The 25,813-nt window shown below is 47.2% G+C and overlaps 1 protein-coding gene across 4 annotated transcripts in view; it reads left to right on the forward strand.

Moving 5' to 3' along the window:
* Window positions 1-877: 877 nt before the first annotated feature.
* The window catches only part of LOC123757090 (microtubule-associated protein futsch), a 199,481-nt gene continuing 174,545 nt past the window's right edge, over window positions 878-25,813 (forward strand). For 3 of the 4 annotated variants that reach the window (XM_069329441.1, XM_069329442.1, XM_069329443.1), the window contains exon 1: window positions 878-2,363. In XM_069329441.1, the coding sequence (XP_069185542.1) occupies window positions 1,058-2,363 (1,306 nt within the window). In that variant the 5' untranslated portion in view covers window positions 878-1,057. The remainder of the gene's footprint in view (window positions 2,364-25,813) is intronic. The other variant, XM_069329444.1, reaches the window with a different exon arrangement.

The following is a 25,813-nucleotide window of genomic DNA, read 5'->3' on the forward strand; positions in this document are numbered from 1 at the left end:
GGTGGAGGCCCCATTACACACATGGAGGGGAGGTGGAGGCCCCAGTGCACGCATGGAGGTGGGTGGAGGCCCCATTACACACATGGAGGGGGGGGTGGAGGCCCCAGTGCACGCATGGAGGTGGGTGGAGGCCCCAGTGCACGCATGGAGGTGGGTGGAGGCCCCATTACACACATGGAGGGGGGGTGGAGGCCCCAGTGCACGCATGGAGGTGGGTGGAGGTACCGACTCCCGCCGGTATCAGATTGGCGCCTCATCAGTGACGTCACGCCAGGAACTCTGAAGACCTTGTGGGAAACATTTACTCTAAATATGTTGTTAGATCGGAAATCTCTTCCTGAGTGTTTGTCGGAATGATTGTACCAGGTCAGTGTCTTAATTAATGCCTCCCAACAGTTTGTTGAAGCTATGATAATTATCATAATGGTATAAACATTTATTTGATATTGATAACAATCTCATTATTCACAAAAAATTGTATATATATTTGTTATAATGTATATTATTTGTAGTAGTGATGATGAGAGAGGGAGGGAGGGAGGGATGGGGTTCTTGGATGTTTTGAATGGTCTCTGGCTGGGACTGTACAGGTAATCCCACAGGTGCTAATGAATGTTCTATATCACCTCATTCTCATAATGTATTGTCTGGTAGCAGGTGGTGTTGACTGGAGATGAGGTGGGTGTGAGGCGAGCAGCATCCGTGAGGCCAGCATCATGCTCCACCACACTGCAGGGGTCCACCTCGGGGGGTCTCCGTGCTGACGCCGACCGTCATCTGCGGTATATGTTAGTATTGCATGTGGTGTCTCTTGTGTAAACTTGATGTCGTCACTCTCGGCAGGTGCTGCGTCTGCCGGCCACACTCATCGTATATTTAGTGGAGCGGTGAGGGTGCAGAGTGGTGGTGGGGGCTAGTGAGGGTGTGAGGGTACTGGGGGCGGAAGAGCTCACAAAGCCGGCCAGGGGGCGCCACACCGAGGCAGTAGCAGCAGCCAGGAGTGCCCAATACCTCACAGTGCCAGCGGGTCTGGCGGTGTGAACGTGTGGTACATGTGATGAGTGAACAAGTCCCGCAGGATGGACCACCACCCGGGACGCCCACCCGGGACCTTACGCCTGAGCCTCTCCCTCAGGAGCAGGATGCTCAGCAAGAGGAGGACGAGGAGGAGGAGGAGGAGTTGCAAGATTTGCAAGATTCACAAGAGTTGCTGCACTCTGGGGGCGCTGATGGCGGGCTGAGTATCACTGATGATAACGACGACAACAGGAAGATGTCAGAGGATTCGATAATATCCGCCAGTCCTCGAGGATCGCCACTGCTGCGGCCTTCGGGTCGCGGGAATTACCAAGACTCTGACTCGTGTCCAAGTGTGTCGCCCAGTCCGGATCCGGACTCCCGCCTCGCCACCTTTGACTTCAACATGATTGAGATGCCGGTGGAGGGCGAGGCAATATCCGCCGCCTTACAGACGGAGCGAGATTTTTTGGACTTCATGCTGTCACTTCCTCAGGTACAGAAGGAGGGTCCCGGCCGGCCAGTCCACGCACAGAAAGAGAGCCCAGGCCGACTTGCTCAAGTACAAAAAGAGGGCCCTTCACAGAAAGTAAGTCCAGGACAGCTACCACAGGAAGGGGCTCCACAATCACGGTCAGAACATCGGAGTCCGTCACGGCCGCCCGCCACTGTGGGCGGCGTTGTGAACACCAAAGTTGGCCTCGATCATCTCGATAATCTGTGTCGCATGATGGAACAACTTGGTGAACTTCGAGAACAAAATACTCGCCTTCAACGACGCGTTCACTACCTCGAAGAGCTACAGACCCTTCAAGAAATGCATCGCCATCTTCAGGAAACGCTAGAAGCTCGCCGATCAGGACTGGGATTAGGTCCAATCCGTCTGTCGGACTCGGATTTACATCTGGACGACGACGGAGACGGCGGCGGAGGAGAAATGTCCCGTCACGGGTCTGAGGAGAGCTTGCTGCTGCTCTCCCACCGTCCGACACACAAAGGTAAGCAACGGTTTGCCCCTACCATGGTCCGCTCACGGAGTAAGTCAGTGGGCACGGACTTGCTGACTGCCGATATTCAGCCCGTGCCCAAAACCAAAGTGTCGGGATGGAAAAGAGTGATAGAAGCTTTGAGATGGGAACGTGCGCTTTTGTTACCCCCTGCGCCTACCCCAGCCACCGCCACCAGTGCCCACCACCCCACGTCCCCCCAACCTACCCCTAGCCCTCAGCCCACCACACTCCAGGACCCGTTCACACGTCCCCAATCCTCGTCCTCGTCATCCAGCATCCTCACGGAGGTGATGACTGAAGAAGAACTCAACATCTATCGTCAGAACTACGACAGCAGTAAGTAGACGACCAGCCACTGGTGATAACACCCACCTGCCCCCTCTAACACTCTCCCACAGTGTCGTGTTTTATGCTGTTATGCTTCTCTCGCTGCCTCGCCAGCTCTCCTACACTTCTTATTTAATCAGCGAGCCTTCACTTTGTTTACAAAATGGTCAAATTCAATATTACCGGCACCTTCCACTTCGGGCAACTGGAACTTGGCCCTGCCATCTTGTCATACTAATTCGGTGACAAATAACTGCTGTTCAGATCATACCAGCATAATAAAAACACCGGTGGAGAAGACGTCTGCTATTTTTTTTTTTTGTAACATCTCCCCCCCCCCCCGACCCGTCCCTGTTGGCGGGTGATATCTTAGGAACATCGGGTCTGAATAATAAGACACATCAGTGTTGGCGGGTGATATCTTAGGAACATCGGGTCTGAATAATAAGACACATCAGTGTTGGCGGGTGATATCTTAGGAACATCGGGTCTGAATAATAAGACACATCAGTGTTGGCGGGTGATATCTTAGGAACATCGGGTCTGAATAATAAGACACATCAGTGTTGGCGGGTGATATCTTAGGAACATCGGGTCTGAATAATAAGACACATCAGTGTTGGCGGGTGATATCTTAGGAACATCGGGTCTGAATAATAAGACACATCAGTACAACCAACACTTGTATGAACATATTGTTATCGTGGGAAGTAAACCCTGAACCTGAGTTTACTGTACACTCCCATATGCAGGTAATGTGTTGGACGTATATTTCCACTCCAGACAAGATGTTTATTGCTAGGGGAAACTTGTAGCCATATTTGTTGTGTAAAGTTGCTTGTAGCCATGTTGTGTAAAGTTGCTTGTAGCCATGTTGTGTAAAGTTGCTTGTAGCCATGTTGTGTAAAGTTGCTTGTAGCCATGTTGTGTAAAGTTGCTTGTAGCCATGTTGTGTAAAGTTGCTTGTAGCCATGTTGTGTAAAGTTGCTTGTAGCCATGTTGTGTAAAGTTGCTTGTAGCCATGTTGTGTAAAGTTGCTTGTAGCCATGTTGTGTAAAGTTGCTTGTAGCCATGTTGTGTAAAGTTGCTTGTAGCCATGTTGTGTAAAGTTGCTTGTAGCCATGTTGTGTAAAGTTGCTTGTAGCCATGTTGTGTAAAGTGATGATTATAGGTCGAGTGTGATGGATTATAATTATGCTACAAGAGTCTGCAACGTTTGCAACAGTATAGATTATAATTTATACAACAGTTTTACTTGGTGACCCGTTGTCGGGCGACCAGCAGACATGGTGACCCGTTGTCGGGCGACCAGCAGACATGGTGACCCGTTGTCGGGCGACCAGCAGACATGGTGACCCGTTGTCAGGCCACCAGCAGACATGGTGACCCGTTGTCGGGCGACCAGCAGACATGGTGACCCGTTGTCAGGCCACCAGCAGACATGGTGACCCGTTGTCGGGCGACCAGCAGACATGGTGACCCATGTCATGCGGGTGTGGTGCACACTAGGCAGGTTTCATCCACGTATGTCTCCAGTTATGGAGCTAACTACAGTGCTTCAGGGACTCTTCACACAACCCGTCCTCCTAACACAGCCTCTCATGTTGACCTATACTCTCCCTAAGGCCAAGAATCTAGACCATGGTAGCGGCTCGCGAAATTGACATGCTGTCCCGTTTTCTGTTTTGGGTCCTCTGGTGGGTTAGGATAAGGGCACTTGAGTACGACAGTTTCTTGACGTTGGGAAACCTTAGGAGGCCGGCTGTTCCTTGACAGGTTCCACGCTGCTCACCCAATACTTCTTTAAATTCCTATTATTATCTAATGTTTTCTCGAGTCCGTTGTTACGTGTTCCATATTATAGTTTCAATAGTATATTTATTTATATCCAAGTCTTCAGACCATTCATTGCTACATAGTCTCCTAGGCTTCTTTTGATAATTACTTAAACCAGGCATGTCAAACTGAGCCCCCCCCCCCTAAGGGCCATATTTGTGTTGTCATGAGGGCCACACACCACAACTAATTGAAGTAATTTAATAAAAAATATTGCAGAATATTTTTATTACTTAAACTTGGAAACATACAGTGTTCATACAAATGGGCTCGACACATTAAACACACAGTTTAAAGTATAAAGTGTGTAAAGGAAACACTTTAGACTTGAGGCACCTCGCTTGTTACTCTACGCCAGTCAGATTCCTCGCCCCCCCCCCTCACTGTCCCACTGACACCTGTCTGTTGGGTAATTCCTTACCCATAATAATGCGTTTCCGTCTACTTCCGGCTGTCTCAAGTTTGTATAGTAACCTTCTGTGTGGTACTGTATCAAAGGCTTTTTGGCAATCCAGAAATATGCAATCCGCCCATCCTTCACAGTCTTGCCTTATTTTTGTTAACTTATCATAAAACTCCAGGAGGTTCGTCAGGCATGAGTTACCTTCGCTAAAGCCATGGTGTTGTTTACTTACAAACCCAATTCTTTTTAGGTGTGCAATCTGTCTTATATGATTCTTTTAAGTGCTTTTCAAGGGATACTTGAGTGGCACTTGTTTGTAGTTAAGTGCCTCTTCCTGCACACTTCCCAGATACTCTCTTACTTTCATGTGGTCTTCATTTTTATAGTCTGTTCTTGCTGCCCTGATTCCTTATCTTATGGGCACTGATATGAATGTCGATCATACCAGGACACAATGATCACTTGCTCCTAATGGTATTTCATGCTCTTAAGTTCTCCATGTCTTCCTCATTCTGGGTGAAGATAAAGTCCAGTAGACTTGGTGTATCTCCTCCCCCCCCCCTTACTCTTGTTTCATCCTTTACGTATTGTGTTAAGACGCTTCTTTCTACAACTTCCACAAATTTGGCTTCCGAGGTGTCCTTCCCACCATGAGGATTTCTGGATTCCCAGTCAGTCTCTCCATGACTTTGGTCCCACATGACTAGAAGTTTAACTCTCATTCTGTGTGCCACTGTTGCTGCTCTCCGCAATGTATCTATGCATGCGTTGTTGATATCATACTCCTTCCTGGGTCTGTTGTTTGCTTGGGTGGGGGAGGGGGGGTGTTGTAAGTTACCAGGACCACAATTCTTCTCCCATCTGCTATCAGTGCCCCAGTGATGGAGTCTGTGTATGAGTTTTCACTCTGATTCTCGTTCTTCGAACTTCCACTCCTCTTTTACTAGTAGTGCAACCTCTCCTTGCCTTTGTTGTATTTCTTTACTTATGACTTGGAATCCCCCCCCCCTGGGAATATTGCATCAGAGATCATGTCAGTTATTTTCGTTTTCACTACTGCAATCAAATCAAGATCATATTCACTAACTACTTCCTTTATTTCCTTTGCTTTGCTCGTAACTCCTTCGGCGTTTGTGTACCAAACCTTCAGGCTCTTCTCGAACACCCTATTCCAGAGATGTCAGTGTCAGGGAGTGGGTGGGAGTTAGGGAGTGTGTGTGTGTGTGTAATTTCCTAATTGTAATGTGTGTGTAATTTCCTAAGTGTAATTACCTAAATGTAGTTACAGGATGAGAGCTATACTCGTGGTGTTCTGTCTTCCCAGCACTCTTTGTCGTACAACGGTTTGAAACGACTGACAGTTTTGGCCTCTGCCACCTTCTCATTTAACTTGTTCCAGCTCTCTATTACTCTGCAAATGAAAATTTTCAATTTTTGGGGCACCTTTGTTTCCTTAGCTTGAATCTGTGTCCTCTTGTTCGTGAAGTGGCTGGTTTCAGAAATCCCTGTCAGTTTGGTCGATTCGTGTGTGTGTGTTTGTTTGGTGGCTAAGTACTCTCTCTTGTCAAGGAGCTAAGTGTGTTTGTGAGCTGTTTCGTGGTTTTTGTGAAGTGTTTGATGTATTTCAACACATATGGGCGTGTGTAGCGTTCACCCACATCCACATGTTTTGTACATGTTTTTATATGTTTTTGGGATATTTTCTATCGTGGAAGTTTTCTGGTCTGTATTTCATCTTGGGAGAAGGGGGGGGTGGAATAGTGTGGAGGGAAGGAGTAAAGTCTGAGTGGGGGAGGGAGAGGAAGGAGGGAGAAGGAGAAACATGAGAAGCAAAAAAGGGCATCACAGATCAGTGTGCTACCTTGAAGACCTCACGAGCAAGCCCGTAAGCTGCTGCCAGGAGAGAGGTTACCTGTCTGGGATGATGGCTCATGCAGGATTATCATAAATGAAATGGCAACAAAAAAGTCATGACACCACAAGAAATGAGGCACAAGTATCTTGAGGAAATGTATAAAGTAGCCGGAAATGAATTGGATCAAATCTCTACTGACGGGTCATCTAATCCTATCAGTGGCAGGGCTGGTGCAGCATACACTGTAATTAGATATAATGGCTTTCAACGTGGAAATAAAACACGTATTGAGAACTATGCCTCTTCACCGCACGCAGAGCTAACTTCTATTGTTATGACATTGAGATTCCTTAAACGAAACACTAACGGTGCAATAATCTGCACTTATTCAAATGCAGCTCTTCAAAGCCTTAGTAAAAAATCAGCCAGAAAATCTTCAGATAGTCGCCGAGACCTGCAAGAGAACTAATCAGTTGGGGAAGTAATCAAATTTGTTAATCCCCTCCCATGTTGGAATCTGTGGGAATGAACGAGCAGATGTGCTGGCTGCTGAAGGAGACCATATTGAATTCTTCATACTCAAGATTGCCTTCCTGGTTTGGTGCCTTCTTTTGATAATTACTTACTTCATACCCAAGACTTGTACAAATTAGAGGTATTATCAGGCAACATCACCGAGACAAGGTAACTGAGGACAGAAGAGAACAACAAACCAGTGAATCTGTACGATGGTACAATATGGTTGCAGCTGGCAATCCCAATCATTATGGACGAAGAGGAGGAGGACGAGGGAGAGAATCAGTAATAGCGAGAATCCGTCTTGAATACAAATATCCATGGAGATTCGGAATGGAAACAACAGTTGAGCAGCGAAGTTGCAGAATCTGTGGTGAGAGTGACGGACACCGCCTTGACCACTACCTGAGAGAATGTGAACACGTGAGTCATTAGAAATATATGTAGAATAATAAACCCCACATTGTTTGAGTTAGGAAAACACTTATTTGTCAAATATTGATACTGTTACTGAAAGATTTCCCCATTTTGCACCAGCAAGATAACAAAAGATTTTAAGGGTTGACAAATGTTAATCTTCTTGTTTGAGGAGCTGTTCACTTGAGACAGTTAAGCAAGTCCCAGCTGTGTCTGGGTACAAGTGACTGGATGAACAACCCAGTGGGTTTTCTTCCTATTGGGGAGTGTTGTACATGCTGCTATGGCGGTGTGTCCACTCACAGGATAAGTTGCGCTGTCTAATAAACTCGTCCCTCGGGGGAAAATTAAGAAATTACGTGGCTACACATTAGAAAAGTAACCAGCATATATACATTTTCTTCTCTAACCCTGTCCACGGAGAACAAATCTATTAAACATATAGTTCAGTGATTTATTGAATACGTTTCGTCAGGAAAGGTGGAAGGTGGGCGGGGGGGGGGGGGGGGTTACGAGCGCTCCGCCCCAGGAAGGAAGTAGCTCACGGGCCAACAACCTTGTAGGGAGTAGCTCACGGGCCAACAACCTTGTAGGGAGGATCTATTTAACATTTCTCACACCATTTCCCAGTGGCCGAGGGGGTGGTGGTAGTGGTGGGGGGATTACAGCCAGGCGAGGGTGGTGGTGGGTTAAGAATAGTCTGGGCTTCCTCAGTGTGAACTGTGGTGTAGGGAGGTGAGAACCGCCTCCCTAATCCCTCCCTCCACCACACCCCTCCATCAACCACATGAACCTGACTCGATGCACCAGACTAGGTTAGGATTGGTAAGTCTAGGATAAGGCAGGTTCATACTAAGAGTTTCCACACTCTGAAGGTAGGGAAGTACAGGCTACAAGTGTGTGTACTCACCTAGTTGTGCTTGCGGGGGTTGAGCTGTGCTCTTTCGGCCCGCCTATCAACTGTTACTAACTACTAATTAATTTATTTATTTCTTCCTCCACGCACATACATCCCCGGGAAGCAGCCTATAGCTGCTGTCTAATTCCCAGGTACCTATTTACTGCTTGGTAACAGGTGCATCAGGGTTAAGAAAACTCTGCCCATTTGTCTCCGCCGGGTGCGGGGATCGAACCCCGGTCCCTGGGTCCACTCGGTCACCCAGCCCCGTGTGTGTTTGTGTGTGTGTGTGTGTGTGTGTGTGTGTGTGTGTGTGTGTGTGTGTGTGTGTGTGTGTGTGTGTGTGTGTGTGTGTGTGTGTGTCGAAAAATAAATAAATAAGTAAATAAAAAAATTATTAGTAACAGTTGATTGATTGGCAGTTGAGAGGCGGGCCGAAAGAGCAGAGCTCAACCCCCGCAAATATAACTAGGTGAACACACACACACACACACACACTCTGTACTCGGTCCTATCTTGTTTCTGATATATGTAAATGATCTCCCGGAGGGTATCGATTCATTTCTCTCAATGTTTGCGGACGATGCTAAAATTATGAGAAGGATTAAAACAGAAGAGGACTGTTTGAGGCTTCAAGAAGACCTAGACAAGCTGAAGGAATGGTCGAACAAATGGTTGTTAGAGTTTAACCCAACCAAATGTAATGTAATGAAGATAGGTGTAGGGAGCAGGAGGCCAGATACAAGGTATCATCTGGGAGAGGAAATTCTTCAGGAGTCAGAGAAGGAAAAAGACTTGGGGGTTGATATCACGCCAGACCTGTCTCCTGCAGCACATATCAAGCGGATAACATCAGCGGCATATGCCAGGCTGGCCAACATACGAACGGCATTCAGAAACTTGTGTAAAGAATCATTCAGAATTTTGTATACCACATATGTCAGGCCAATCCTGGAGTATGCAGCCCCAGCATGGAGTCCATATCTAGTCAAGGATAAGACTAAACTGGAAAAGGTTCAAAGGTTTGCCACCAGACTAGTACCCAAGCTGAGAGGTATGAGCTACGAGGAGAGACTACGGGAATTAAACCTCACTTCGCTGGAAGACAGAAGAGTTAGGGGGGACATGATCACCACATTCAAGATTCTGAAGGGGATTGATGGGGTAGATAAAGACAGTCTATTTAACACAAGGGGAACACGCACAAGGGGACACAGGTGGAAACTGAGTGCCCAAATGAGCCACAGAGATATTAGAAAGAACTTTTTTAGTGTCAGAGTGGTTGACAAATGGAATGCATTAGGGGGTGATGTGGTGGAGGCTGACTCCATACACAGTTTCAAGTGTAGATATGACAGAGCCCGATAGGCTCAGGAATCTGTACACCTGTTGATTGACGGTTGAGAGGCGGGACCAAAGAGCCAGAGCTCAACCCCCGCAAACACAACTAGGTGAGTACAACTAGGTGAGCACACACACACACACACACACACACACACACACACACACACACACACACACACACACACACACACACACACACACACACACACACACACACACACACACACACACACATACGCGCGCGCGCACACGCACACGCACGCACGCACGCGTACGTCTAGGGATACGCACTCGGCCAATCTTTTAATTTCTTGCAATATTTTTGTCTGTGGAAGAAATTAAGTAGATTTATTGCACAAGTTTCTTGTCCGAAAATCAACCTGTCTATCCGTTATGTTATTTCGTTCCAGGTATTGTGTCCATTTGACGTTAATTTTTACTAGTGCCTGCTACTCTGCTTGTCAATGATGCAGGTTGTCTTGGTGGCACAGTGGTAACTCACTCGCCCTTCTACTCGAAAGCCATTTGGCCTGGGTTCGCTTCCTGGCCGGGGAGGGTTGACTAGGCGCCAATCCTTAACTGTCCATGTCTGTTCTCCCAGCATTAATTGGGTACCTGGTGGTTAAACGATTGGTGGGTCGTGACCCAGAGGAAGCTAGCGGGTAAGGCTTACCATGAGCTAAGGGAAGGGAAAGCTCTCGGCCACCTCACAGGAGTCAGCAGGAGTCTGTTCCTGTACCCTCTGTAGAAAATAATAGTTTAGTGGTTTTCCTTTCAATTTAATTTGTTATAGACTGAAACTATGTTTGCCTTTTTCAGTTGATACCTTTCTTGGTGGGGCTTGAACTTGCGACTCTAGGAACAGGGTGCAGGGGTACTTATGATCTACCTTGGACTCCAACTGTGGACTGTGAGGGGGCGTGTGCGGGCGCGCACGGTAGTGGCAGCGCCGCCTCTCTCATTCATGCCTGGCTTGCTGACTCACTCTTGTCTCCCGCCGACTATTTATAATGCTAAGCTGCCCTGTCTTGACGACGAACACACGGTAACTTGCGGCCGGTCCCCAGTACTCCCACCACTACTGTATGGACAGTCCACAGTACTCCCACTACTACTGTAGACACACTTGCCACCTCAAGGGGTCAGTGTCACCCAGGGTGTCCCAGCCCTACACAGTCACCGTCCAAGTGTCTCTCCCCGTGACCAGTGGAATAAAGGCCAGGAATTTCCTCCCTGCAGCTCCTTCTCTCACAGCGCTGCGCTCGGTGCACATACATACCATACATACGGTGCACATACATACCATACATACGGTGCACATACATACCATACATACGGGGCACATACATACAGGGCTCACACCTGGCTGCGACAAAGGTACTCTATTATCAAGGTCACCAATTTGGTTGGTTCTCCTTTACCCACCGAGCCAACGTGGCGGGGGACTAGGCCACGGACACGGTACTCTGGCTGGCCGCCTCTCCTGCAGAATCTCTCAGAATAAAATGAATTTCTTCTTTCTCTGTGGTTATTTGTCTCTACACAATGATTTGATATATATTCATCTCATATATATTATGTTCATCTCATATATATTATGTTCATCTCATATATATTATATTCATCTCATATATATTATATTCATCTCATATATATTATATTCATCTCATATATATTATATTCATCTCGTTACCTTAAGCAAGTTGTCAGCAAGTGAGGAGTGGATGACATGAAACACCGTAATAAAATACTTAAACATTTAATAATAAATACAAATAATATAAGGTCAGTAAATGATTAAAAGGCTGAACTTTGGCAACACCCCTGAAATATTAACTGTAAGATTTTCTTATTTTTTTGGCAGTAATTGAACTAGTTCACTAGTGATGCTCAATCAGAAAGGATTGCACAATACTGGTATTACTTCTACCAATATTATCCATATTAAAATAGTAATTCAGGTTTCTCAATGTACTGTTTTCCGCTATATTGGTCCATGTGAGGTTAAATAAGGAATTAATCTTTATTACTTAGTATTTTATATTTTTGCACATATGAGTATTGTGAGAGTTTATATCTCTGTTAAGGTTAAGTTCCTGGCCCCTCGAGTGGGTGCCAGATGTGAGAGTATACGCAATGAGATATAGGCAAGAACAAACACCAGAGTCCACTTACCTGATCCTCCAATCACTAGGTCATTAGCTGCTCAATTGCTTGAGGGGTAGCCAATAGGTTCTCACACCAAATTTTAGTGTTTGGGCTACGATTAGGTTCGATCCCAAGATCCGACTCCAGTCAAAATAAAAAAAATAACGTTGTGGCTTGTAGCAGGTCAGTCATAGGGGGGCAGTACTCTTTGTAGGTATGACGTAAAGACACTTTTATGCATTAACGACAATTTATTCAACAAAACTTAATGACTAATACACGGAAACAACTTTACATTACGTTAATGCCCTGAGTGATACTCGACAGGTAATCAATTACCAGTGCAGCAGGAATTAATCCCACCACTTATGGCTGGTAACAACTCGTGAGAACATGTCCCGGACCCTCTTGCTTGGGTAAGAAGAAGAAGAACAACGAACTAACTGAACATTGGTATACACTCGGACACAATTGGTGGTGGGTCAATAGCGGTCAGAATCCGGTCCGCGCCTTTTGCAAAGTGATAGCAAGGATGTAATAAGCCGCGAGAGAGTTTGTGCCACCACGGGAGTTCGCCCAGCAGATGCAACACACCTCCAAGTGTGGTAACAGCAGCAGTAATGTCGCATAAGACCGATATCGGGACTGTTGGCCGTCAGTCCGGATCGTCACGTCCTCTCAGCTGTAGCGACTACTTCAGAATGTGTGAACCTGAGCTGCCGTAGGGTGAGGACGTGTCGTCTGACCACTCCGACAGTTTGGGGAGGTTGCCGTTTTCGCCAGCAGGGGGTGTGGGTGTCTCTACCCTCCCTGCTGTCCCTGACTGGTGTTGACGTGGCACTTTTGCGATGAGCGGCCATCTTCCCACTGTCGAGAGGGTAAACTCCGTGGGGTAGGAGTTTACCTACCGTGCAGGGTATCCTCTCATTGTGCAGGTCATGTGTGACGTGCTACATGTCCCGGTCGTGGAGGTCTATGGGGTTGAGCTGGTGACTGCTTGCCAGGTGATCATCAAGTTTGTGGGTGAGGAGGCGTACCGTGGATTTCTCCGGCGGTACGAGGGCCGTACCTTGAAGTTGTTGGATGGCACTGGTTTTGTGGCCATTTCTGATCGGAGTGGTGCCGTGACGTATGTGAGCGTCCATGGGGCCCCCATGGAATTCCCCGAGTCCCTTCTCCGGTGCTTCTTCCAGAGATTTGGCTCCGTCGTCAGTGTGAGGATACACAAGCTATCTTCTGGAAAATATGTCGGAGTGAAGACGAACATTCGTACCCTCGGGATGCGCCTGAGGTCGAACATTCCATCCTCTGTCCGACTTTTGGGGTACTACATGCGGGTGTATTATACCCGGCAACCCCATACTTGTTTCCAGTGTGGCATGTTGGGGCATCAGGCTGCCGGATGCAGTGCGGATCCGGTTGCTCCGGTCAACTTGTTCCGGGAAGAGGATTTCCCGCCGCTCCCTCTGGAGAAGGTATCCGGGGATGAGGAGGTGTGCGTTTAGTTAGCGGATGCGGCTCCCCATACATTGCCGAACGTTCCTCCGGTTGTTGCAAACTCTCCTCCGGGTCTTGCAGTGCCATCGGATGGTCTACGTGCTCCTGTCGCTGTCTCCGCTGCTCCTTAAGGCCTTCCTGGTGTTCGTTGTGACGCACCGCCGTCTTCTCCCTCGTCTTCGGCTGCTGCGCCTGGCCCTGTGTTCTCGCCTCTGGTCCCCGGATGTGCTGGGTGCTGGGGTGGCTGCGGAGCCTCCTGCTGTGTGTGGGCTGGTTTCCCCAGACGTGTTGGTAGAGGCCGCTGCCGTTCTGCGTCGGGCGTCGGTTCGTCCAGCTGGTGGGACCCGTGTTTCTGGGTCCGCTTCCGGCTCTGACGATCTCCGGCTGGAGCCCAAGCGTTCCAGGCGTTCGTCGTCTGCCTGGGCCGATGTTGGGGAATTCGGTGACTGTGGGTCCTTGGGAGTTGACGGTGTGGAACCGGATGTGTCGCTATCTCCACGGTTGGTGGTGGCAGAGGTTCATGTGCCTGCTGATGCTGGTGCCCGTGTCTCGGGGTGCCTTCCGTTCCTTCTCCGCCTGGGGACTCTCCGCCGTGGGAGGTGGTGGCTCCCACTCCCAGGGGTGTGGTTGCTGGTGCTGGGCGTGGCCTGGTTGTGACATTACGGAAGGATGCGCGCCGCCCTGGTTCCCTGCAGTCGTCTGGTGGTGTGCCCGTGGCCACTGGTGCCCCGGTGGTGGTGTCCTATGTCTGGCCCCCTCCTGTGAGGGTACGTGTTGGGAACCTGGGAGACGTGTTGCCGGCGTCGATGATGCCGCCGGGTCACTGGTCGGCGATTGCTGAGTTACTGCTGAATGACGAGCCGGGGGAATTTCATGGTGGTGTTTCCATGATGTGGGGGATTGTGGCAGTTACTCGCGTCAGAAGTGATACCATTTGGGTCCCCTGCTTACGGTTGTTTATTGCTAGGGTTCCGGATGACGTGGCATCCCCGGTGGGTGAACGAGACCCTTGGGGGTGGTTACGTTGGGAGGCGTTCAATGTGCGATTCCCACGGGTCTTGTTCCCGGGCAAGTATGTCCGCTGATTCCCTGTTTTTGTTATGTTTTTTTGCTATTTGTAGTGTTGTGTGCCCCTCTGGCGTTTTGTTTGCCCTACTGTCTTCTGTGCCCGCGCCTCTTCCTTTGTTTGTGGAGGGGCCGGTGTTTTGCAGAGTGTGTATTCTCTTCATGTATTACCATGTTGTATTGTGTTTTATTTTTATTTTTCCTTTTGTTTATATTTATGATTTGTTTGTTTGTGCATTGTCTTGTGTTATGTTTCATTTTATACATTATGATGTGTTTTGTTGTCGGTCCTTCCGGCCGGTGCTTGTTTGTTTTGTTTTATATTGTTCCTAAGTTTTGTTTACTTGCTTACATTATTTACTTGTTTGTTATTGTTATTGTTTTATAATTTGTCTTGATGTATGGTGTGTTTCTCCTGCGTTCCTCCATTGTTGCTAATTGTTGTCCTGTGCTGTCGGTCCTTCTGGCCGGTGGCTTCTATATTTATTTTTGTTTTCTGTGATATTTTATTGTGTTTATTGTCTTTACCTTGCATGCTTGCATGTAAAAATAAAAATAAAAAAAAACTTCAGAATGTGGCTGAAGAAGTGCCACTTCTTCAGTCTTCACTTCTTCAGAAGCCACTGAAGAATGTGGCTTCTGAAGAAAACTTCAGAAGCGTGGCTGCATGCTGCTCCCCTCGGTACGTCCCTTGAACTTTGAAACTGACCAATCCCGTGGCAGCCATTGATGCCTCTACAAATAAGAATTTTGGCTATGGCTGGTCGTGACATCATGAATACGACATTAGGAGAGGCCTCCCTGTTACACACAGCCATTGAGGGGTGGCTGACCCCCTCGACCACAGCCTGGAACAGTACCACCAGACTATTATTGGATTGTCAATCACTTGGAGTTTACTGCTGTACTCCATATTACACCTTGCTGTAATTTATGAATACCTTGGACGGTCATCGTGGTATTAACGGAATCCTGATAACAAGAGCTGTTACCGGCACCCACCAAGGCAGGTCCAAGTTTCATAATAACTAAACTAGAGTGCACACACTCTGTACACTAGTGAGGCGTCTGAGAATGGGGGTGTGCACTCTCCATCACACACTCAAGATAGCTGGAAATCTATTCCCTGACAAGTATGCGATTTCAAATAATAAATGGTGTTTGAATGCAGTAAATTTTCAAAAAGTTAGGTAAGCCTTTTTCCTAATTAAAATTCAATGGCTTACTGTTCAGTATTTAACCTGCCATGAATAATGTAATATGAAGTTCACAAAAATTATTACAAATTACAAAAATTACCTGTAATTACAAAAATACTTGACACCTTTAATTATAGGTGAACTATTTATATTACCAAAAAATTTTGGTAAGAAAAACATCTACTATTGCCTTCTCTTACCTTAAATGTATAGTAGTAAATATTGACTTAGCAAATTATTATATTAGTACTTACGTTAATATGTGTCTTTTCATAAAATACGTATTTAATAGGAATTATAGCTAGAGAGCATGTGTTAATGGTATGGCACGACCCGCCGACGAAAGTATTTTGAGATCCCGGTTGTGTAGCTGAGCAAACTTGCACTTGTGTACGGTTTACATAAAGCTGTGAGTGCTCTGGAGGGGTCTTGGCGTCAAGGGGTGGTCTTGGGTACAGCATTCATAAACGGTTTGTTGAATCGCGACATAATCCCTAAGAAGGCGGTAAGAACGATAACGTTTCGCAAATTCTTGCGTAACTGTTTGATGAATCCAACGTTTGGTCTCGCTTCTCGTTGCCTCCCAACTCAATTTCCTGTTCCTTTTCCTCTCTATTTCTCTTTACCTTCCTCCCTTTCTTCCTTATTCATGTCCCGATCAATGAATACCCGAATGTATCTTCCCATATCAATCGAGTTTTCAGCGCCAAAGGCTTTGGCAAGCTGCGGCCTGAAGAACTTGAGGATAAGGTTTAAATTCTGGAAACAAGAAGAGTACGGCAGCGAGAGGAGCAGAAAAATCAGTGGCCTATCCGCTGTAGATTGGGGAGTCGCGAGTCTTCTAGTATATTGATAGTATTCTTCATACGTCAACGGGCTGCGCGGCGGCTTGGAAGGCTTCAGGGTGAGTGGCGGCGGCTCACTCTTGCCGATGTTGACTTGGTGTGCTATCCCGGAGGGTAAGTTGTGGTAGATCACGTAGCAGTTGATGGAAGTTGATTGTGACTTCATTGTTCAGCTTAATTCTTGTTTCTAGTAGATTTCAGCAATCCTGGATCATTGGTCTTCTTAGAAGTCTTCGTAGTCTGACTGCATGTTGTTACAGCGCTCCTGTCGTTGGCGGGTGAAGGCGTAGTGTCCCACAGGAAATCGTAAGGTGTGTAGTCGTACTTCCGTGGAGGAGATGGTGTTCAAACTGAGACCTTCCTCATCCGATAGAAGCAGAAGCGGACGAGTTTAAGCAGCGCCTTGAACCTTAGCATTTAGTAAGAGAAGAGAATATTATGTATATGCTTTATTGAAGACTACATTGGAAAGTTATCTTTACTGGTGTTCCTTGTCCCTATTGGCTCCTCCCTATCCTACAACAGTGTGATATTTCTTGGGTAGGCCTGCGAGTCTGTACCTTGTGTAGGAGCTCTAACTATTCCCAGTCTCTAAGCCGCCGCCTCGGCCACGTGGCTGCGTCTGGTGCGGTCAGATTGTTTACAATAATTGATCGCTCCTTGATGGTAGCAACAACGGTGGTGGTGGTGGTGGTGGTTGTTGTTGTATTTTTGGTAGTGGTAACAGTTGTGGTGGTAGCTGTGATGGTAGCATCAGCAGCAGCCGTGGTGGGGTAGCAGCAGCAGCCGTGGTGGGGTAGCAGCAGCAGCCGTGGTGGCAGCAGGAGCAGCAGCATCAGCCGTGGTGGCAGGAGCAGCAGCAGCAGGAGCAGCAGCAGCAGCCGTGGAGGCAGCAGCAGCCGTGGTGGCAGCAGGAGCAGCAGCAGCAGCCGTGGTGGCAGCAGGAGCAGCAGCAGCAGCCGTGGTGGCAGCAGGAGCAGCAGCAGCAGCCGTGGTGGCAGCAGGAGCAGCAGCCGTGGTGGCAGCAGGAGCAGCAGCAGCAGCCGTGGTGGCAGCAGGAGCAGCAGCAGCAGCCGTGGTGGCAGCAGGAGCAGCAGCAGCAGTAGCAGCAGCAGCGGTGGCAGCAGCAGCAGTGGTGGCAGCAGCAGCAGCGGTGGCAGCAGCAGCAGCGGTGGCAGCAGCAGCAGCAGTGGTGGCAGCAGCAGCAGCAGCGGTGGCAGCAGCAGCAGTGGTGGCAGCAGCGGTGGTGGAGTGCCAATACACAGGGAGCTGGCAGGCGGCCCGCAGGCACTTTATCAAGTCAGGAACGTCAACATAGCTTACTTTTCCGTCTTCCTCTCTGACCCTTCCTACAGCCTGTGTCAGTTCCTGCCCCGATGTGCGCCTCTGTCCTCCTGCATTATGGCCTTTACTCTTTTACATTAAGCCTCGTGTTTTAGTTATTGAACTTCGGTTGAGTACACGTATGTGTGCTTTATTTTTTTTTTACTTTTGTGGGGGAAGGGGTAGGCGAGGCATCCTGGTCCTGTCAAACTTGGGTAAGTCCAAGTTGAACAAGTTAGTGCCACACTTTACCATACACACACTCTGTATATTAACTCGTACAATGCTTCTTACCCATGGTGACCAAGGCGACAGCGCAGTAGACTGTCTCTGCGGGCCCCTGCACACCTCTGTGGGCCCCTGCACACCTCTGCCCATGGTGGTCTCTGCGGGCCCCTGCACACCTCTGCCGCTGGTGGTCTCTGCCACCACAAATTACTAACCTCTGACATGCCAAATTAAAATGGTTATGTTAGGTACTTGCTAACAATATTAAGATTACTAATTTTATCATAGAGAACGTACACAGTGGCTCCCAGAAAAAAAAACGGGAATTCGCCATGTCGGCAAATTAGCTGAGGTACCAATATTTCTCTTAAATAAACATATAATACCTCCAGTCTGAGAGTTAAATTCGAGAACAGTATTTATCAAGGCTAAATACAACTGTAATTTATGAATAAATTAGCGTCTTCTTATAACTGATAATTAAATCAGAACACTGGACGCATCAAGGGAGGACAATGCTGGCCGAGGGACGCAGAGGCAGTTTTTTATTATTATTATTATTATTATTATTATTATTATTATTATTATTATTATTATTATTATTATTATTATTATTATTATTATTTTCTACCACAGACGTGGCCACACATTTACAATGCTAACCACATATATACATTTTCTTGTGTCTTCCATGGACAGGGTGGCTCCCTAGGCACTCAGATGTGCTGGCGTGCAGCAACAATTAACACGTCCATTTTACCTGAGCTTCGCGATACAGGAATAACAGAAGTTCCGCCCAACTGACGAGCTCTACAAACGGAAGTGTTGTTCCGAACAATTGTAATAGATTATAGTATTGGCCAGTAAATATAACTAATTTGTTGTTCGGTTACGACACGCGAGAACCACACGGAACGGGTAAGCCCTGTTCTTATTGCTAATTAATCACCTTTGAGTATAGTGTGTGTCATGGTATTAGTTTATTACCGGTAACTTCCCCGGCAGGTGCAGTTCAAGGGAGGACGCTGTATTGACCTGTTGTACCATGACGTTTCTTAAGTCGCCGTTACAGTGTTTACCTACAAGGTCCCCTGTTCGCGATTGATGTCCCAGGGCTTCTTATCAGGCCATTACGACCTTGGAGCTAAGCCATAATTGTTCACTCACTAACTTGTAGACAACTAACATTTGTAGTCCTGTTTCCCACCTCTGGTGGTATAGATTATGAAAATACAACCTTCCAAATTTGTGGATTGGGTAACAGTCCGCTTAGAATTACTTGAAATACAGTCCCTTTATTAATTTAATTTAATCATTTAATGTAAATTTATAAATAAATATTTTAATAATAATAAATAAATTCCTACTAGGAAACTTCCCCATACTAGATCAGGTGTCCTTGCCTCACTAGGACTCTGCTTCTCCTTAGCTCACATCACTCTTAACGGCTCGCTGCTCCTCCTAGGCGTGGACATGTCTCCTCCAGCACCACACCCTCCAGCTGTACCACACCCTCCAGCTGTACCACACCCTCCAGCTGTACCACATATTATCTCTTGCCTGGGACGCGACAAGTCTCCAGCATACTACACCTCACACCCGGGACATTCTCCTTATATCTGCCTCTACTCTTCTGGTTCTTAATCTCGCACACAATACCAGAGTGAAGGTTCACCACATTCACCTCAACACAGTACTTTACCCGTTCCTAAATGTCTCTTACCTCCGTGTTGCATGCTCTAAGGCCCTTAACCTACTTAAGGTTTTGTCCCATACTTCTTGGGGAGCGGATAGACGCACGCTCCTCTATTTGCATTCCTCTCTCGTCCTGTCTAAACTCGATTATGGTTGCCCTGCATACTCTTCTGCTTCTCCTTCTACTCTTCGCCGTCTTGATCCTTTGCACCATACTGGGTTGCGCCTCAGCTCAGGTGCTTTTCGTTCAACTCCTACCCTCAGCTTGTACGCTGACACTGGCTTTCTGTCTCTCCAGGACCACCGTGATCGCTACAGTCTTTGCTATCTTGCACGGTCCTTACAGCATCCTCACTCTCGCCTCTATCGTGCTTTGACTTTTACCCCTCCTGTAGTTCCTGTTCACCACCTTCCTCTTTCTGTCCGTTTGTCTCGCTTACAAGTTTCTCTTTCGGTTCATATTACTAATGTTTCTCCTCGTATTGTTCCCTCCTTGCCCCCGTGGAGGGTCCCTCTTCCCAAATTTTGTACTTCTCTGACCCGCATCACTAAAGCTTTTACCCCTCCTACAGTTCTGAAACGCCTCTTCCTTGAGCACTTTTCTTCTCACTCCCACTCCGTTCCCATCTTCACCGATGGGTCTAAGTCTGCTGACGGTGTGGGCTACTCTGTTGTTTTTCCTGACCACACTTATATGTGTCGCCTTCCTCCGGAGGCTAGCATCTTCACGCAGAACTCTATGCTATTCTCTATGCTCTTCGTCTCCTGCTTTCCTGGGGGCAATCCTCCTTCGTGGTAGTAGTTGACTCTCGTAGTGCCCTCATGGCTTTAGGGTCCTTTAATCCGGTCCACCCGGTGGTCATCGAGATTCAACATTGGCTGTTTCTTATCTCCAGTAAATTTAAGTCGGTTGCGTTTTGCTGGGTTCCCAGCCATGTTGGTGTCTCTTTAAATGAGCGTGCGGATGCTGCCGCTAAGGACGCTATCTGCACTTGTCCCATCTCCCATAAAGGTGTTCCTTATTCCGACTTTTACCCAGTTATTCATGCCTCCCTCCTTGCCCGATGGCAGAGTTGTTGGTCTTCTGTTATTGGTAACAAACTGCATACTCTTAAGACTCGTGTGTCCCAGTGGCCTTCCTCCTGCCACCGTAACCGGCGGTGGGAAACGGCTCTGGCTAGGTTACGTATTGACCATACCCGTTTAACTCACGGTCACTTAATGGAGCGCCGCCCTGCTCCTTATTGTCCAAATTGCATTATCCCTCTTACGGTCATGCATATCCTTGTTGAATGTCCTGACTTCCAGGACGAGCGTGGCTCTTGCTTTCCGACCGTCCCTCGCTGTCACTTGTCCCTCGATAGTATTCTTGTTGAATCGGATACTTTTGATATTGTTCGCCTTATGCGTTTTTGTTCTCGTATTGGCATCCTTGGTGATATTTAGCGCCCTCTGATTATCCCGCACATTTGATGGTGCTACATAGCCTTCCCGGTTTGGTGCCTTCTATTGATAATTACTTACTTACCCGTTCCTAAATGTTTTATTTGTTTTTATTCTTTTATTTGTATATACAAGTGTTGTTACATTCTTGTAAAGCCACCAGCACGCGTAGCATTTCGAGCAGGTCCTTAATCCTAATTTTCCCCTGGAATACGACCCGCCAAATCGTTTAACAACCAGGTACCATTCACTGCTGGATGAACAGAGGTTACAGTTAAGGATTGGCGCCCAATCAATCCTTCCCGACCAGGATACGAACCCAAGCCCCGGTGCTCGCGAAGCACCGGGCAAACGTTTCTACCACTGCGCTATGGGGACTGTCAGTAGAAATTGGCAGAAATCTACTACTGCTAGTAGAAATCTATCTACTACATTAATCTCCCTTTCGCATTTCTGTTCTTTTCCTTGCCACTACCACCTTCCTGCGCCTCTTCCTGCCTCCCGTCCCATCTCCCACTTCCCTTACATCTACTTTCACTGATTTGATTGATTGATTAAGATTAAGCCAACCAGGAGGTGGCACGGGCATGAATAGCCCGTAAGTGGTAGATTTTATTTTTTATTTTTAGTGAATGTATACTGTATGCTGAGGCCGCATTTAAGTCGTCGGGCTCCTATCGCGGGGGAGGATACTGCTTGACAGTGCTTCTGAGGGCGACCAGCTGACATACATTCACTGAATTCCCTTGCTTCATCACTTCCTTTGCCTCTATTCTCCTCTCACACCTGTCGTTTTAGGATTAACTGCACCTTCATGAGTTTTGTAGTGCAGGAGGCGCGTTACAGGATGAAGTTCGTGTGTGGGGAGGACAAGACGGCTCTGGCCGACCTGGGGGAAGATAGCAGGTCTTACCTCGTGGAGATGTGCCGGACATGACCCCAGGATCATTATTACCCCCCTCTCTATTACCTCTTTCTCTAGGGGGTAATAGAGAAGCTGGACTGATATAAAAATTACCAATACGCACGTGCACATTCAGATACTCCCTTGGCTCCGTCGTAATGGTAGTGTTTTCCAGGTCCAAGTGGTTGGGCACCATTCCTTCCCCCTGTCCCATCCCAAATCCTCATTTGTTGTTGTTGTTAAAGATTCGCTACCTGGAGCAAAAAGCTCCAAGTAACACGGGCTATGGTGAGCCCGTAGATAGTTATATTAAAAATCCTTATCCTGATCCCTTCCAAGTGCTATATAGTCGTAATGGCTTAGTGCTGATACTTCCCTCCCTCCAAGTGGGGTGTTTTAGGGACCTTTCCTCAGTGCCAGCTGCTAGTGCACTATGTGGGGAGGGGGGGGAGCCTTGATGGGGCTGGCTCATGCTAGGAGGCACTATGGGCTAGGGGAAGACAAGTAGGCTGAGGCTAGGACGCACCATGGGCTGGTGGGGGGAGGGACGTGGAGGTGGTTGATCCATTCATAGAAGTATGTAGCTGGCTGGCTGGCTGGTTGGCACACACCGCCTGCTTCACCCCTCAGGAAATGTTTCTTTCCCGAGTGTGTGATGTGTTGCTCCGGCCCCGAGTGTCTCACTCCTGGGTACACTCCCCCCCCATCCCCCCCCCCCCCCCCCCGCACTCACCACTCCAACGTTACCTCGCACTAAATGTTCACGGTCCCAGCGAGCTGACATTTTTTTTTTTTTAATTTTCCCCCGAGGGACGAGTTTATTAGCCAGCGCTAATAAAATAGCGTCACTCATCCTGTGAGTACTAAATAGTACCAAATACTATTACTAAATAATGAGTACTAAATAATAATGTACTATAATAATATATAGTATATTATAATAGTATATAGTATATATAGTATATAGTATATAGTATATATAATATATATATATAGTATATATATATAATATATATATATAATATAATATATATAATATATATAATATATATTATATATAATATATATAATATATATTATTATATTATATATAATATAATATATATATAATATAATATATATATATAATATATATATATATATATATATATATATATATATATATATATATATATATATATATAATATATATAGTATAGTATATATATACTATAATAATATATATAATGTGTAAATAATAGAGTACTAAATAATAATGAGTACTAAATAGCGTCACTCATCCTGTGAGTGGACACACCGCCATAGTGACAGTATTGGGCAGCGTCACTCATCCTGTGAGTAGACACACCGCCATAGTGACAGTATTGGGCAGCGCCACTCATCCTGTGAGTGAACACACCGCCATAGTGACAGTATTGGGCAGCGCCACTCATCCTGTGAGTGGACACACCGCCATAGTGACAGTATTGGGCAGCGCCACTCATCCTGTGAGTGGACACACCGCCATAGTGACAGTATTGGGCAGCGTCACTCATCCTGTGAGTGGACACACCGCCATAGTGACAGTATTGGGCAGCGCCACTCATCCTGTGAGTGGACACACCGCCATAGTGACAGTATTGGGCAGCGTCACTCATCCTGTGAGTGGACACACCGCCATAGTGACAGTATTGGGCAGCGCCACTCATCCTGTGAGTGGACACACCGCCATAGTGACAGTATTGGGCAGCGTCACTCATCCTGTGAGTGGACACACCGCCATAGTGAGAGTATTGGGCACCGCCACTCATCCTGTGAGTGGACACACCGCCATAGTGACAGTATTGGGCAGCGCCACTCATCCTGTGAGTGGACACACCGCCATAGTGACAGTATTGGGCAGCGTCACTCATCCTGTGAGTGGACACACCGCCATAGTGACAGTATTGGGCAGCGCCACTCATCCTGTGAGTGGACACACCGCCATAGTGACAGTATTGGGCAGCGCCACTCATCCTGTGAGTGGACACACCGCCATAGTGACAGTATTGGGCAGTGTCACTCATCCTGTGAGTGGACACACCGCCATAGTGACAGTATTGGGCAGCGCCACTCATCCTGTGAGTGGACACACCGCCATAGTGACAGTATTGGGCAGCGCCACTCATCCTGTGAGTGGACACACCGCCATAGTGACAGTATTGGGCAGCGTCACTCATCCTGTGAGTGGACACACCGCCATAGTGAGAGTATTGGGCAGCGCCACTCATCCTGTGAGTGGACACACCGCCATAGTGAGAGTATTGGGCAGCGCCACTCATCCTGTGAGTGGACACACCGCCATAGTGACAGTATTGGGCAGCGCCACTCATCCTGTGAGTGGACACACCGCCATAGTGGCAGTATTGGGCAGCGCCACTCATCCTGTGAGTGGACACACCGCCATAGCAGCATGTCTGCTACTCCACTCATCCTGTGAGTGGACACACCGCCATAGCAGCATGTCTGCTACTCCACTCATCCTGTGAGTGGACACACCGCCATAGCAGCATGTCTGCTACTCCACTCCTCCCAATAGGAAGAAAACCCGCTGGGTTGTTCATCCTGTCACTTGTACCCAGACACAGCTGGGACTTGCTTAACTGTCTCAAGTGAACAGCTCCTCAAACAAGAAGATAAACATTTGTCAAACCATAAAAATTTACGTTACCTTGCGATTGCAAAATGGGGGAAACTTTTAGGATCAGTATCTATATTTGACAAATAGTATTTTCCTAACTCAAGCAATGTGGAGTTTATTATTCTACACACTTCTAATGACTCATGTCCACACACTCTCAGGTAGTGGCCAAGGCGGTGTCCGTCACTCTCACCACAGATTCTGCTACTCCTCTGTTCAGCTGTTCTTTCTATTCCGAATCTCCATGGATATTTGTATCCAAGACGGATTCTCGCTATTAATGATTCTCTCCCGCGTCCACATACTCTTCGTCCATAATGATTGGGATTGCCAGCAGCAACCATGTTGTACCAGCGTACAGGTTCACTGGTTTGTGCTTCTACCTTCCTTTCCTCAGTAACCTTGTCACGGTGATGTTGTCTGGTCCAGGGACCTGGATGGTCCCTGGATGGTCCATACCTCTAATTTGTAGCATAGTCTTGGGTATGAAGTATTCAATATGGTCTCCTTCAGCAGCCAGCACATCTGCTAGTTCATTTCCAGATTCAAACATGGGAGGGGATCTACAGGAATTTGACGACTCTTCCTTCATTGGTTGGTACTCTCACAACTCTCTTGATTTCAGCGATTATCGCAGGGTTTTCTTCCATTATTTTTACTAAAGCTTTGTAATGTTGCTTTTGAATCAGTACAGATCAGTGCACCGTTAATGTTTCGTTCAAAACATCATAACAATGGCAGTTAGCTCTGCTTGTGTTGAAGTCATAGTTCTCAATATGTGCTCTTTCTTCACTTGCGTTTTGAAAGGCATCGTTCCTAATTACAGTGTATGCTGCACAGTCCTGCCATTTGTAGGATTAGATGACCCATCAGTGTAGATTTGATCTAATTCATTCCTGGCTTGTTTATACGTTTCCCCAAGAAACTTGTGCCTCATGTCTTGTGGTATCATGTTGGACTTTTTCGGTGTCATCTCATTGATGATAATCCTGCATGAGTCATCCTCCCAGGGAGGTAACCTCTCTACAGGCAGGAGCTCACAGGCTTGCTCAAGCAAGTTCTTCGAGGTAACAGAGTGATCTGTGATGTCATTTGTTTATTGCCGCCGGAGGCGGTTAGTTTATTGTGCACCCCATACCCATCCTGTGAGCGGTAGCGCAAAAAAAGCATTACAGAGGGCACAA

Source organism: Procambarus clarkii, chromosome 22 (assembly GCF_040958095.1).
Source record: "Procambarus clarkii isolate CNS0578487 chromosome 22, FALCON_Pclarkii_2.0, whole genome shotgun sequence".
NCBI classification, from domain to species: Eukaryota; Metazoa; Arthropoda; class Malacostraca; order Decapoda; family Cambaridae; genus Procambarus; species Procambarus clarkii.